Raw genomic sequence first — 16,645 nt, 5'->3', positions numbered from 1 at the left:
TTGCAGGTTGTTCTTCTAAGTATGTGCCTGTGTGTCCAAACCAAACTAATGGGTCCAAACCAATTAGACACAAGCAAAATTAATTAATTAAACACAGGTAAAAGGGGTAATTCTGTAGCCAGGTCTGTAACCGGGGAACAGCCTTTGGACATCACTAAGACAACTAGACACATCATTACTATGTCTCTCTGCCCTTGTTTCCTTCTAGGGGAAACGAAGTCGCAACCCTGACAAGGAACACCCTTCACCTGCCATACTCTTTATCACTTGACTCTCACTCTTCCCCAGTTTGCCCAAAGGTGGCTTCAGACCCAAAGGCCCCTAACCCATAGGCTGGCCAGGGACCTACAGTGTGGCCTGCTGAGAAATGACAAGCAATTGCATTCTCAGTCTTGGGAATCTCACTTTGGAAATACAGAGGCAATGAAGCTGTGAAGAGTGGGGGTTGAAGCAGAAAGAATCTGGAGGTGGTTAAGGCTGTGATAGTCTAGGCAGGAGAAACTGACATTGTAGCAGAGCTGAGTATTGTAGAGTGGAGAGCTGGAAGTGAAGCAGACACAGAAGAGCCTGGTCAAGGCAGAGAAGCAGCATTATGGCAGCTGACCTTCAATCCTGCCTGCAAAGAAGAATCATCTGGAGAGGGTTTCACAGACATTGGCACCTGGCTCCCCTCCAGAGAGTCTATGTAATTGGTGTAGAGTGGGACTCAGGTACTGAAGGGTTAGAAATCTCTCCACTGACCTTCAGAGGAGTTTCTTGGCCTCCCAGCATCCCTGCTGCTGAGGTTCGTGGCCCTCTACACTCTGGCTCCAGCTCTGCAGAGGCCCCGTGGTGCAGGTTCTCCTGGGTCCACTGGCAGTCACTTTGGGACATGTAATCACTCGCAATTCCTGCCTATCCTTTGATAACAGAACCCTGATTTTGTACAAGTATTAGAGTCGCAAAATGGTTAAGGAAGATGGGCCCAACCCCACAGGATTGCGTCTAATGGGTCCAAACCAAACATGATAATCCCATCCACATTTTCCCATCTTAGAGATGAGTATGTGATTCAGTTCTAACCAATGACATGGGAGGAAGGTGGCCTTTTGGGAAAGATTTTCCCCTTTTTAGAGAGAGAACGGGGGAAGCTAGAAAACCCCCTCACCCTATCTGCATTTGGAAGTTGTGCTGCAGATGTGACACCTGGAGCTTCAGGAGCCGTTTTGTGACTATGAGGGGGAAAGCCCAAGAGAACTGCAGAGAAGCTGACCAGAGCCCTGACAGGATTATTGCTGAATTAACCAACCCAGGAATCACCTACCTCCGAATTTTTTATTGCTTACTATGTGCTTACCATGAGTCAGGTGCTGTTCTAAGCACTTTTCCCTGATCAATTAATGGAATCTTTAACAACCCTGGGTGTGAAAATGATACATGTCATCTCTCTGCCCCGTGCCCGAGCCCTCCACAGTCCCAGGCATCAGAACTGGCTGCTGTTTCCTGCAGGAGCGGCCTTCCCATACTCTACTCAATGCGATCTAAGCGTGTCTCTCTGTGAGGCAAAGGGCATGATGTGCGTACTTCTGGGGTAAAGAATAGCCAAAAGATAGCAAAAGGCCTCAGAAGAAGCGAGCTCTCTGTCTGTAGGCCACAGGCTGTGCTGGCACTGGCTGTGTAATAAATGTCCACGTGGTGCCACATGTTCAGGACATTCTCAGTGGGTGCCTTTCTTGGCACTCAATAAAGCTGCTGCTGGGCTCCCCCACCCTTTCCTTTCACCCCCTCACTGCCCGCTCTACTCTCACTCCATTGCTTCCCTCTCCGCCTCTTCTCCAAGTCTCCAACAATGGGATATGAGAGGAAGAGAAACACAACACGCCTCCCCCACCCAAAAAAGCCAACTCTGGAGTGACTGCAGATTTTTAAAATCTGAATTTCTAGGCAGAGTCCCTAAATATTAACAAGTACTCTCATCAGCCTGTTGTATCTTCAGAATGAGCTTTCTTTTCAGGCTGTGCTGCTCCCCCAACATAAGCTTAGCCATCCCATGAGAGAGGCCCTGACAGCCTCCTTCACGCTCTGCACAGGGAGATGCACACATCCCTCCTAGGGCACTCTCAGCAGTCACCACGCCTTTCTTCCCCCATCTTCACTCTCTCATTCACAAGCTCTGAAATTGGTCAGCATTGGCTCAGCCCCTTCATTTGGACTCAAAGAACACCACAGGTGCAAACAGTTTATACAGACTTTATTTTTCACCCATTGAGGTGAGCACACAAAAATCTGGGCAGGCAGAGGTCTATGAGATGCGGTGTCACAATTACCTGCCCTGGTTCACAGACACAGACCATGAGACTTGGTGGTGAGGGAAAGGGGTCTTGTTCTTACCACAAATTGCTATGGGATTATCACAATGACACATTTATTCCTGGTTCTATTTACATCATGGAGTGTGGAGAGGGTACATTTCTTACACTAAAAATATATACTTTGGAATCTCTAAAACAAAAATATCTCTATCTCTACATAAGACCCACTAGAAAGAAGAACATAGAAAACAAGGGAAATGTACCAGCACCTCGAGTTGTCCCCTTCCGAGGGAAGGTTGCTGTTCTCCATCTGACACCATGAGCTTGGAAGGGCAGCCAAATCTAACCAATCAGACAGACAGACACAGATAAACAAGAGGGAGGCTTTATGATCCTGGAGGAGTGAATATAGGGGGAAAGGAAAGAGGAGGAGGATTTTGGCCTCTTCTACAGAAGGAGTAATTGCACAATCAGGTTGGTGCTTCTGTTTCCAGCATTATTGCACATGTGAAAAGCCTGCATGTTGAAGTCAATTGCAAACCTGCTAAGCGAAGCCCAAGCTCCGCTGATTTCTGCTGGGCTCAGAAAAGTGCCGTGGGTGGGTTCTCTCTCTCAAGAAATATTAATGCCATCAGCTAGAAGAAAAAGTTCTGTATTCTCCAATGCTGAAACTGGGTTAGGTTTAAGAAAAATGCTCTTCCTTTTCTCTTCAGAAGGATCAGAAACCATTCCCTTCCCTTTGAGCACAGAATCTGCTAAAAGAATTATGCCTATGGATGAATCATTCCATTTTCTGAATTTACTTATTGAAAAGGTTCACATAACACTCCTTTTCCTCTTTTCACACTTCAAGCAGTAATATAGTTCCTTTACATCTCTTTTGGTTATGAATATTACCCTTCTTTCTGATGAAAAGATGTTAACTGACTCAACTGCCCATTCTCTATAATTAATATTAAGAGACCAAGGGAACCAAGAATCATAAAGGATAGGCTTAGTAGAAAATCATTTCTATTTGGCTTTGAAATGTGCTCTTCTGCTTAAACTGAAATATGGATGAAACTGAAGGCTTGAGAATTCTTAGTCCCTCACCCTAAATAGGGGAAATAACCATAAAGTCCCCTTTCAAAAAAGCCCTGGGACTGTCCAACTCCTCACCATCCTCACCACCCCCAGCTGGTGGTGGTTTTAGGACCTCTGACCAAGAAATTCTTTCCTCCAAAGAACTTGACAGACTGAGGAAAAGGCAGAACAGAGAGGAGAAAGGGGTGATTGAAAAAGCTGAGACAGTAAAGGAGGGAGGAACTTGGATGATGTCTCATTTGGCCATTTCGGGTCTGCTTAAAGGACTTCTTCTACCTAATGGGAGGCCTAACACCTATGACCAGAAGAAAGTCAAAAAGGCTGAAGTTCAGTGCAAGATTCCTGGATGCCCTGCTAGGATGTGGCCTGGAAACCTGAGAAGTTCAAGGAAAATCCGGGAACAAACTGGCAAAAACAACTGTTTAAAGTCCTGGAAGCAGGTGCTAACTCCCTTACAAAATAAAGTTAGAAAAGCTGATAAAGCGACAGAGAGAATATAGTGATAGCATTTCTGATGCTCGTAGAAAAAGCCAGGGGCTCTGGGGCCAAGCCTGCTCCTGTGTTTCAGGAAAACTAGAGATTCAGAACTTGGACATTGAAATCAATAGAGAAGATGCAGGGAGAATTACGAATTCCTTTACTAAGGGGGAAGTCTGGAGAGTTGAGTGGGTAGAAAATAAAGCAGGACTAAGAACTATCTTTTTTGTACAACCAGAAACTACAGGTTCCCCAAGCCAGAGACTTCTTTTTTTTTTTTTTTTTTTTTTTTTNGGTAGAAAATAAAGCAGGACTAAGAACTATCTTTTTTGTACAACCAGAAACTACAGGTTCCCCAAGCCAGAGACTTCTTTTTTTTTTTTTTTTTTTTTCTGAGACAGAGTCTCGCTCTGTCGCCCAGGCTGGAGTGCAGTGGCCGGATCTCGGCTCACTGCAAGCTCCGCCTCCCGGGTTTATGCCATTCTCCTGCCTCAGCCTCCCGGGTAGCTGGGACTACAGGCACCTGCCACCTCGCCCGGCTAGTTTTTTTGTATTTTTTTAGTAGAGACGGGGTTTCACTATGTTAGCCAGGATGGTCTCGATCTCCTGATCTTGTGATCCGCCCGTCTCGGCCTCCCAAAGTGCTGGGATTACAGGCTTGAGCCACCGCGCCCGGCCGCCAGAGACTTCTTGAAGGTCACAGCTATCATAGTCTGAGATATCAACCAAGCCTGGGACTTAGCATATACCAGAATTTTATCAAACATTTATGATTAATTTAAAAGCCAATCACTGGCCAGGCGCAGTGGCTCACGCCTGTAATCCCAGCACTTTGGGAGGCCGAGGCGGGTGGATCATGAGGTCAAGAGATCGAAACCATCTGTCCAACCTGGTGAAACCCTGTCTCTACCAAAAATATAAAAATTAGCTGGGCATGGTGGGCACACCTGTAGTCCCAGCTACTCGGGAGGCTGAGGCAGGAGAATCTCTTGAAGTCAGGAGGCAGAGGTTGCAGTGAGTTGAGATCGCACCATTGCACTCCAGCCTAGCGACAGAGCAAGCCTCCTTCTCAAAAAAAGCAAAAAAAAAATTAAAAAAAAAAATCAAAAAACAAAAGCCAATCACATCCCAGACAAAGAGAAACAGTGACTCTTCACACCATCTTTTGGAAATATGTGGTTTACCACCCCACTACCCCAAATCCAGGTCTCTACACATAAAGAGATGGGGACAGAAGCTGTATGTGGAAAGAACACATCTCTTGGCAATCCTGTCTTCAGGAGTTGGAAGTCTCACGTAGCCACAAAGAGCCAGGCTGTGTTTTCTGCAACCAAACATATTTGGCAATTTCACAGTATGTTTCTGCTGGTCTTCACCTTCTCTCCAGACCTACTCTTCCTAAAAGTTATGGCTAGCAAGTAATCCACCCACTTAGTAAGTCCAGTTCTTTTCATTTAGAGCTAAGATCCCACTTACCATCACTTTCTCAAATCTCTGGCCTCCCTCCCTTCCTACCTCTATACCACAAGCCTATCAGGCATTGGCCTGCCAACACTCAAACTGTTTCTGAAATCTCCCATTGTCATAAAAGAGGTGCACCACTTCCCTGGCCCAAGCAAATGTGGGCATGGAAATCACCTAACTACCTGCCTTGCTTTCCACTCCTACATTTTTCTCCTTCACACTGAGTTTAAACATCTTTTTCCATAGACGAATCTGTATTTGTTCTCAAACTACTCTTACCAGAGAAGTCTGAGATGGGAACCCCCGAGATGGGAGAATGGCCATATTTTGTTAATGTCCCTCCAGCTAGGTACACAAAGACTAGTAGTAACAATGAAATCTTATTGCTACACTCTCATCTGTCAACACACACACATGCAAATGCACACGTGCGCGCGCGCACACACACACACACACACTGCTGCTGCTTCACCTCTATTCATTTCCTACCCCAAACACTGCCCACCCTGACTCTTTCCCCATAGGCACCAGCCACAGACCAAAGCAAGAAAGCAGCCAGGACTCGGGTTGAGTGTTTGGTGGAAATTGGACAAGAGGAGGGAGTAAGAGTAGGGAATGGTTCCTACCACAGAGATGAAACAGAAATAAGGCTGGCTATTGTTTGAGAAAAATTGAATGGCTTAAAAGGGTTGGCATGGCTTCCAAAAGTAATTAACAGACCCTGCCAAAGGAAACCAAGACAGGTCCCCTCAAGATATGGAGCACACATCAGTCTCCATATCCTTTGGGGAAAGCCTCCTACTTATTCCAGCGCAAGTCACACGTGCCGCAACCCCTACAGCAGAGGGCCATATTCCAGCCTTGTTAATACTGTACAGTGATAATGTGTGGCACCACCATACCAAATTAACAATGTGCACAATGATTGCATCCAGCATCATACCATCACTACGGCAACCTGTTGATGATCATCTAAGCCAACCTGATGGAAGGTATGTAAGCTGGTTACTAGCGGGATATGGAACAGACACATGCAAAATTCCAACAATCCCAGATAATACAGCTCACAGGCTTGGATTATATCATGCAACGTTACATACTCTTACTGCTCTTTACAGAGATTCGAGAGATAACACCTATGCAAGGACTGCTGAAAACAGATTTAATACATTCAAAGCTCCTGCAGGGATCAGTGACATACACATCAGTTACCTACAGCTTGGTGTTTCTGCCTATGTTGCAAAAAAGTTGGGATACCCTGGTGTCATAAAACCCTGATTGGAATACTGTCTGAAAAAGTTGGAGGATCTGGACAACCACTAATGGTTCAGGTTCATCCAGTGGCCCATGAATAACAGATGACAACACTTGTGACGATAAATAACTTCCTTAAAGATTTCGAGGCCAGGTGCGGTGGCTCACGCCTGTAATCCCAGCACTTTGGGAGGCCGAGGAGGGTGGATCACCTGAGGCCAGGAGTTTCAGACCAGCCTGGCCAACATGGTGAAACCTCGTCTCTATTAAAATACAAAAATTAGCTGGGCATGGTGGTGCATGCCTATAATCCTAGCTACTTGGGAGGCTGAGGCAGGAGAATCACTTGAACCCAGGAGGCAGAGGTTGCAATGAGATGAGATTGCGCCACTGCACTCCAGCCTGGGCGACAGAGTGAGACTTTGTCTCAAAAAAAAAAAAAAAAAAAAAGTACGACTCTGCACTCATTTTGATTCCAGGAGTAACTAATGAAATCCCCAAATTCAGAAATGCTTGGAGATCCCTTGAGAAAGCCATCAGTCCTGTGTGGTTTCCCTCTGTGAAGGCAATTTGCCATCCAGATGCTGTGAAAATCACCACAACAGCCTTGCCTTGCCTCTGCAGCACTGTACCATGCCTCGGAAACAAGCTCCACCACGAGAAATTACCACCAAGGAAAACCAATTCCAGGAGGAATTCCTGAAACTAAGCTCAAGGATGCATCTGCTGAAAGGTCAGACAGGTTGGCCAATCAACATTCACAGATGAGCAATGGGAAATCCTGCAATCATGTGGAGTGACCCATGAAATCATCTAGGCAACTCTTGGAGACAAAAAAAAAAGAAAAGAATCACCATCATCTGCAACAGGCGACAGTCCATAGGGACCCATGGATTAAAAAAAAAAAAAATCGAACCTCACAGAGATTCAACAATCAGCTAATGAGTCAAAGGCCACAACCAGTATCCTGTAAGAAACCATGTCAGACCATGAGGATGACAGGAAATCACCATGTCCAAAAAGACCAGACTAGACAAAACCAATCATGCCCCTTGAGCACTTGCCATAAGAGATCCTGGTGCCATCTCTTTCTCTAGCCACACAAGACGAGGGCCACACTTCCAAGACAGTTCCAACTCAAGAGGTTACCCTTAAAACCTCTTGATGAAAAGAAAGAGAGGGGACAAAGTTGAGTCTGATGTCAGTAGTGAACTGGCTGAAACACTGGATTGATCAAAGAATTTTAGCATCCTATAGATGGCAAGTTTGATGCAGTGTACTTGGCCTTTGACACATTAGCAAGCATAATTGAGAAAAAATTCAAGATCCTTGATGGAAACTTGGAGAAACTTCAAACTGATATATCATTCATGCATTTGAGAGCCATCAAGGGATACCTCCTACTGGGAATTTTTTTTTTTTTTTTTTTTTTTTTGAGACGGAGTCTTGCTCTGTCGCCCAGGCTGGAGAGCAGTGGTGTGATCTCGGCTCACTGCAAGCTCTGCCTCCCAGGTTCACACCATTCTTCTGCCTCAGCCTCCTGAGTAGCTGGGACTACAGGCGTCCGCCACCACGCCCGGCTAATTTTTTTGTATTTTTAGTAGAGACAGGTTTCACCGTGTTAGCCAGGATGGTCTCAATCTCCTGATCTTGTGATCTGCCTGCCTCGGCCTCCCAAAGTGCTGGGAGTATAGGCGTGAGCCACTGCGCCCGGCCAGGAAGTTTTATTCTGCATCACTTGCAGGGATATCAGACCCTCCTCCAGCTGTCCTCACACTTGCTGTGCAGGCTGCTGGAACCACTGCTGGGACCTACAATCCCGAGAGTGACTGGTAACCACCATGCACAAAGGTGAACTGCAACTGTACGGAGACAACTGAGCACCACACCCACAGAGCCAGGATCATCCAACCCATTCGCCCAACCCCAACCATCAACTCATGGCAAAACCACCCAAATCCCTTCCCATCTTCACTCACAATCCCCCATCGAGTTCGCCCCAACAACACACCAAATCATATTTTTTTAAAGTAGCTAACATTCCTAAGGCGCAGTGATCTGGGAGGGTCTAGCTCAAGAAGTACCCTAAAGTGCACAGGTGGTCCTATACCCATACTACACAGAGTTAAAGAAGGCTCCTCCCCTCAAGCAGTCAAGGCAGCACAAGGCAACAGTGTGTTAGGAGAGGCATTTTTCTGAGTGATACTCTCACCCAGTTTTGATACACTCCTAACAGCTGTGCTGAGGCTAGGGAAAGAGGTGAAATGGTCATCAACCTCCCCACACAGAGGTGGCAGGAAAAGATGGGAGGGTCAAGATAGGACAAGAAAGGGGAGATGTTCTCAGGGAACAATGAGGATGAAAAAGAGGCAAGCTTAAGGAAGCAGCCAGAGAGGGACAAGGGAAAAGTCTGCAAGAAAGCTTATCCTCCTGACAGGCTGCCTTTTAATTCTTCCCAATTAGGTAGGTAAATGAGTACAATTACTACAGCTATCCTAAAGTGATAAAATGTGAAGCTTTGGCTCATGAAGATTTTAATGCCCATATAGGTTCAAAGAAGCATGACCTATCCTGTCTGCACCATATATATATGAAAGGAAGCTAAGGCTGTTTCCAAAACAGCCTTGTGATAGAAATGAGACAAACCAGGAACAATACCCACGATTCAAAGGAACATCATTTTAATATCTGAAAGTAGCATAATGTTCAGCCAATAGGCATTGGTACAACCATACATACTGCTTGTTTACAGCAGGCATCCCTTCTGAGTGGTTGGCATCTGTCCTGTACCAGTTGTTAAATATTTTGAAAATCATCTCTGTATTAAAATAATTGTGGCCCTAGGAGATAGGGAATATGAAATAAATGAAGGATTCCTTTAATATCAAAGGTCTTTAGAGTAAGACTAGAATACATTAGTATATTTTAAAAGTCTAAGGAATGCAAAATTCAATAAAGTGATATAGCCAACCCTTCACCTAAGAAAGAAAAACACATTGGGGAACTTCCCACTGTACAAAGATTTTCCAGGATGGAAAACTAACATGATAGAATTCTCTGGGTGCTGATGGGCTTGCTAATTACATTCTGTGCACAAAGGAGGGAAAAATTTATAAGCACTGGATCCCAAATACTTTACATTCATTGCAACATAGAAGAGAAGAGAAAAACCATGAATGTAGTTTTAAATTAAATATCAAAACTAATTTCACCACTTACAGTTCATTTCCCAGTGTGACTTTTTGCATCTGAGAGCCAGAATGTTTGTCAACCAAAAGAAATCCATGATGATGAAGAAACCACATGGCTGAAGGTGATTTTGGTCCATTGAACTGATGATCGTTCACTACTAAGGCAGTTAAGGAGACAGTACGTAAGCACTTGGATCTCACCAGGATGGAATTGGAATGTATCCTCAAGAAACAGCAGCAAGAAGTCGAAGAGTCCCGCAAAATGGCCAATAAAAACACCATATCCTCCTTTCTATTCACAAACAACTATTATCAAATCTTTCCTAGATATCTAGAAAGCAGACACTATGACAAATCTTCAGGCTAGGAAGTCCTTCCTGGTATCTAAACTAATTCCTTCTATTGCAATCTAAGCTCAATCTCTTACTCTATCCTCAATGAAAACCAAGAGAAGTTGCTCATCCTCACTTATTGTTGATTTTCCGGGGATCCTTTTCCTATCTAAGTGACACAATTCAAATGTCCCTTCTTGGCCCTTGTATCATCCAAGGTTCTTGCCAGTTATGCAGGCTGCTGCTAGGGAGTGATGGAGATGCACCCAAGTCAGAGGCATCTTCTGGCTGTGGTGGCAGGCACTGCCAATGCCCAGATCACGGATCTTCCTGGTAACTGACCTCCTGATAATCTCTGGGTCTGACCAGCATCCCCCAGGGGAGGTAATCAAACCAAGGCCCAGGGCTGCCTAGGAGCCTGCAGGCACTAAAAGCACTGGAGAGCCAGAGAGGATTTCTTCTCTGTTCCCCTCCTACTCCGCACTCCATCCTTTAGGAAGAGGGACCTCACTGAAGGACTCCTCAGCGGCAGAATGAATCCATATGGCTTGGCAGGCCAGCAGAGAATTTCAGAGAAAATGTCTGGAAAATGGGAAGCTAGGTCTTCAATGGTGGCTGTTCTAAAGTGAAAAAGAAGGAAGAAGAGGAGAAGAACCAACAGGAGGTGGTCTTCTGCTTCCACATTCACATCTGGTGACTGGCTGCTGGTATGGGGATAGCTGGATGCCCTCCAATGCACACCAAAAATAACTGAATGCTTCGGCATGGCTTTGAGATGACCAAGGACAGGGCCAGACTTGGTCTTGCTTCTTCTCTGAGAGACTCGCCATTTTCTCTGTAACCAGAACTTCCCTGAGGCACCACACGGCCCAAATCTTCCATCCCAGCAAAGACTCTTAGTTGAAGAGACTGAATAAAAGTGTTACAATTAGACAAAAAGGGAACACATGATTCATTCCTCCTTTTAACACAATACTTTGAAGATGTCACCACAATTTGGATCTGGCTATATTTTAAGTTCATTTACAAGTAGACTAGTTCTCAACTAAAAATAACCATGTGCGTTATACATTTCGACAGCTGCCTGGATTTTCCTCCGAAGGAAACAAGATTCTATATTTCACTCACATTCAGCAGAGATTCATTTTAACCCATTCGATGAAGACATAAATCACCACTACCACCCACTGGTGGCTGTGACTTTTCAGAGCACTTTAATTTCTCCTCAGAGTAGCCTCAGGAGTGGGGCAGTGAGTTATTATTATCTCCATTGCTGAGTAAACTGAATGCCAGAAACAGTGGTCTGTCAAGTTATACATGGAATTAATCAAAGGACCAGGTCTCCTGATTCCCAGCTTATTTATTTATTTTTTTTAACTAGAAAAGTTGACTTTAAGAAGGCCTCAGATTTTGTCTTCAGTTATTTACTTATACTTAAATGGTATTTGGACTAAACTATTCAAGAAATTTGGGCATATAGCCTACCTCAGTGCAGGCAAAAATGCCTCAAGTTTCCATTTTCTTCATTAACCTGATTAAGGTTGATCTATGCTATTAGCAAATGATATACAGAATTTGGTTTCAAAACAGAAAAACAGTTACGGCCGGGTGCACTGGCCCATGCCTGTAATCCCAGCACTTTGGGAGGCCAAGGTAGGAGGATCGCTTGAGTCCAGGAGTTCCAGACCAGCCTGGGCAACACAGTAAATCGTCGTCTCTATAAAAATACAAAAATTAGCCGGCAGGGGTGGCATGCACCTGTACTCCCAGCTACTTGGGAGGCTGAGGCAGAAGGATTGCTTGAGCCCGGATGGCAGAGATTACAGTGAGCTGAGATTGTGCCATTGCACTCCAGCCTGGGAGACAGAGAGTGACTGTCTCAAAAAAAACAAAAAAAGAAAAAAAAAGAAAAAAAACCACAGTTACAATTTAGTATTTCAAAAATCTTTACTTGTTGTTAGTCCTCATTATGTAACAAGTTAAACACGTTAAAGAATGTATCAGTACTATCAACACTATCTGAATATTTTAGCAATTTTCTACCTAGTGTGGTTGCAGTAACCAGAGACATGCCCTTTAGATTCTGAAATGAGAACTAGAAAGAGGATTAAAGGAAATAAACAGGCAAAGCAAATTTATATGCCAAAATAATCCCATTCAGACCTTGAACCTGTGTAAACGGGCTGCTTAAAACACCCTGACCAAATATTTAGAAAACATTCTTACTTTTTAAAGGTTTATAGCTATTCTTATGCAGTTAGCAGCAGTTCCTGGAAGTGCCATTTATTACACAAATTCCATTTTACAACTAAAACACATTTTACCTTCAATATTGCCATTGTCAAAAGCCAGAAATAAATAAAAATCAGATGTTACAGTTCGCTTTACCTCTTTTCCTTTGCATTTCCAGAATTCATACTGAGAGCTTTCCAGACTGTAGTTTTAGGCATTTCATCAGATATATTAATCTCAGAGGGGTCACATCTGAAATCAGCGATTAGGACAGTGACTGTCAGACATACAAATAAAATACGTATCACAGTCTATAATGATCACTGCCCCACCAGAAGGGAAAAGATGAGGTTTGAGACCACCCAGCTAACAGCTCTCAGGAACTCTGGGAACAAGATAAAGTCTGATCTTTCTTCTGCAGCCACTGAGGTCAGAATGGGAAGAGGCAAGGTGGCCCATGAGATGGTGCTGAAAGCTGGGCTGGTGTGTCACATGGCAGCCAGTCCTGCCCCCACAACTGTGCACTTCTCCAAAGGGCCTCACTGGAGATGCTGCTGACAACGCTATGCTATCAACAGTGTAGCATCAGGAACTACCACTTACTGAGCACTAGCTGTATGCCAGGCACTTTTCATTCATGTCCTCATTTACACAGTCAAATCTCTTCTGTTCATAGTTCACAAAGGACTTTCCTAATATCTTAACTATCATAGCTACAGAGATTATTAACATCCTCATTTTGAAGATGCAGAAATGAAACCTCTCAGAGCTAAGTGACTATCCAAGGTCAAACAACAGCAAGTAGAGAATCAAGACCTTGAACCCAGCCCTTGATTTCCTAGAAACAGAATAGTTTGATGTTTTCTGCAAGCCAGATTATCTCCTTTTAAAATGCCAAGAGAGGAGTCAGCATCCTGTTAAAGGGGAAACATTGTTCCTACTTTGCCACCAGATAAATCAAGCTCATAGCTCCTTCCACAACAACGTGTAGAAAGTTTATTAAGAACCAAGACTATTATTAAGAAAAAGAGTGTCCTAATTTCCCCCACCGTATAAACCACAACCAACTCAATGATTCAGCAATAAATTCTTCAGAATCTCAATGACCCAGATATCCTGCTCTCTTCCTTCTCTGCTCCCTCTTGACCTCTAGGTTTTTCAGCCTATGGTACCTAGAGGTACACAGTGCTATGTGTATCTCTTCCAATTCAGAAACAAGACGCCAGGAGTAAAACCATGAATGGACCAATTTAGTTTCCTGTCATTTGTGGTGAGCAATAGGTTTGACAGAGAAAGGAGCTAAAATCATTGGGAGAAGTAAGTAATTTTCATGATCCCAGTTCAATTCCCCCTTGCTCCCAGAACTACAGATGCCACAAGCCAGGCTAACATTGACTATTTCTGCCTATCCCCAAAAGCTTGCCCAAGCATTGGAATTTCATGCCTACTAGGCTGAGAACTCTCTGGAAATAAAGACCACGTCCTTTTCATCTTTGGAAGATGGCAAGGAAAGGCAGAAGGAGCACTGGTTTGAGGAATAGAAGACAGACCAGGATTTGAATCCTAATCTTTCTATTCAGCAACATTGTAACATTGGATAAACTGCCTAAAACCCTCTAAGACTTAGTTTCTTCACTTATACAAATGTGGATAGTGATATTCATATGAGTACAGGTTAACTGACAACACATAAGTAAACCCTCTAGCACAAACCCAGCACAAAGGAGGCACTCAGTACATTGACTTTCTTAGCTCTCTTCTCCTTGTGATTCCCATAACCTGATATAGTGCCTGGTACATAGCAGGTATTCAATAAACAGTGAGATGGAAAAGGTATTTTCACAGGATGGAACTGGGAAGCTGAATGTTTAGCTCTTTATGCTAGCAGCTGCATGTGTGACACCACCACCACCACAAAGCCAGAACACTTAGAGAATAACCCAAAAAGTAAACTCCTTGGTGTTTGGAAGTTTTACCTGCAACTGACGCTCTTTCCAGGACTACTTAGTAACTTCCTGCTCTCTAAGGGGAACTTGTCTCCCCCAATCTCTAACATTTTCTCGGCCTCCTGGAAGAAAAATAAACATTATTATATCTCGGACCAAGTAAGACCATAAGTTCACCAGACCATTCTTCTACCACAATTTCTACCTAATTTCATTGCACATTTATTATAAACAATATGATTAGGTTCTTTCGTAGATTTGAGTTACCACAAAATGAGAGACAACCAGATATTTATACATGTGGAATAGCATTCAAAAAATAATAAAAGAAAACGTCAATCTGAGTAAACCTCTAGATCTAATGACCAATTAACTACAATATAGCAGACAGAAGAACATTTTAAATGACACCAAGGGATACATTTAGCAAAATATAAATGGTGAGAAGCCCTAGAGGTCAAAGACCCTGTTTCTCCAATTTTAAAAAAATGGAAAGGGAACCCCCAAAAAGATTTAAGAAAGATATCAACCAATTACAATATATGGCTCTTCTTTGGATTCTAATTCAAATAAACAAATTATTAACAATAAGAAGTCTTTTCTTTCTACCTTTGTAGGTTTAAAATAATCCAAAATGTAGGCTGGGCGTGGTGGCTCATGCTTGTAATCCCAGCACTTTGGGAGGCCGAGGTGGGCAGATCATGAGGTCAGGAGATCGAGACCATCCTGACTAACACAGTAAAACCCCGTCTCTACTAAAAATATAAAAAATTAGCCAGGTGTGGTGGTGGGCACCTGTAGTCCCAGCTACTCGGGAGGCTGAAGCAGGAGAATGGCGTGAACCCAGAAGGCGGAGGTTGCAGTGAGCCGAGATCACGCCACTGCACTCTAGCCTGGGTGAGAGAGCGAGACTCCGTCTCAAAAAAAAAAATAAATAAAAATGATAAAATAATAATAATAATCCATAAGGTAAAAGATCTCTACTAAGAGAACTATAAAACACTGCTGAAAGAGATCAGGCTGGCTGGGTGCGGTGGCTTACATCTGGAATCCCAGTACTTTGGGAGGCTGAGGCGGGTGGATCACGAGGTCAGGAGCTCAAGACCAGCCTGGCCAATATAGTGAAACCCTGTCTCTACTAAAAATACAAAAATTAGTAGGGCGTGGTGGTGTGCACCTGTAGTCCCAGCTACTTGGGAGGTTGAGGCAGGAGAGTCGCTTGAACCTGGGAGGCGGAGGTTGCAGTGAGCCGAGATGACACCACTGCACTCCAGCCTGGGTGACAGAGCGAGACTCCATCTCAAAAAAAAAAAAAAAAAAAAAGGTCAGGCACAGTGGCTCATGCCTTAATCCAAATACTTTGGGAGGCCAAGGCAGGCAGATCACTTGAGATCAGGAGTTCGAGACCACCGTGGTCAACATGGCAAAACCTCGTCTCTACTAAAAATACAAAAATTAGCCCAGGCGTGATGGCAGGCACCTGTAATCCCAGCTACTCAGGAGGCTGAGGGAGGAGAATCACTTGAACCTGGGAGCAGGAGGTTGTAGTGAGCTGAAATCACGCCATTGCCCTCCAGCCTTGGCAACAGAGCAAGACTCTGTCTCAAAACAAACAAACAAACAAACAAACAAAAAACACACTGCTGAAAGAAAACAGAGATGATTTCTTTTTCAGAGAATCATCTCTAATCTGACTTCTTTTTCAGAGAATCATCTCTGATTTCTTTCAGCAATGTTTTGTAGTTCTTGTAGAGCTCTTTCATGTTTTTGATTAGGTGTATTCCTAGATACTTCATTTTCTTTGTGGCTATTGTAGTTAGGATTGTGTTCTTGGTTAAAAGAAGACATACAAGTGGCCAACAAACAGATTAAAAAATGGTCAACATCATGCATCATTAGAGACGCAAATCAGAACCACAAAGAGACTCCATCTCACATCAGTCAGAATGACTATTATTAAAAAGTCAAAAAATAACAGATGTTGGCATGGTAGTGGAGAAAACGGAACATTTCTACACTGTTGGTGGGAATGCAAATTAGTTCGGCCCCTGTTGAAAGCAGTTTGGAGATTTCTCAAAGAACTGAAAATAGAACTAGCATTAGACCCAACAATCCCATTACTTGGTATATACCCAAAGGAAAAGAAATTGTTCTGTCAAAAAGACATCTGCATTCATATATTTATTGTAGCACTATCAACAATAGCAAAGAAATGGAATCAATCCAGGTGCCCATCAATGGCGGACTGGTAAAGAAACTGTAGTACATATATACCATGGAATACTATGCAGCCATAATGAGAACAAAACCATGTCCTTTGCAGCAACATGGATGCAGCTGGAGGCCATTACCCTAAGTGAACTGATGCAGGAACA

The 16,645-nt window shown here is 43.7% G+C and overlaps 1 protein-coding gene across 1 annotated transcript in view; it reads right to left on the bottom strand.

Moving 5' to 3' along the window:
- Positions 1–2,213: 2,213 nt before the first annotated feature.
- The window catches only part of SLC4A8 (solute carrier family 4 member 8), a 90,211-nt gene continuing 75,779 nt past the window's right edge, over positions 2,214–16,645 (bottom strand). Inside the window, exons 23-26 of the mRNA XM_025401567.1 lie at positions 14,301–14,392; positions 12,481–12,576; positions 4,539–11,001; positions 2,214–4,118 (exon numbers count right to left, since the gene is read on the bottom strand). Of these exons, the coding sequence (XP_025257352.1) occupies positions 10,989–11,001; positions 12,481–12,576; positions 14,301–14,392 (201 nt within the window). The 3' untranslated portion in view covers positions 2,214–4,118; positions 4,539–10,988. The remainder of the gene's footprint in view (positions 4,119–4,538; positions 11,002–12,480; positions 12,577–14,300; positions 14,393–16,645) is intronic.

Source organism: Theropithecus gelada, chromosome 11 (genome assembly GCF_003255815.1).
Source record: "Theropithecus gelada isolate Dixy chromosome 11, Tgel_1.0, whole genome shotgun sequence".
NCBI lineage: Eukaryota > Metazoa > Chordata > Mammalia > Primates > Cercopithecidae > Theropithecus > Theropithecus gelada.
The sequence above is the reverse complement of the archived record's forward strand: the minus strand, read 5'-3'. Positions and strand labels throughout refer to the sequence as shown.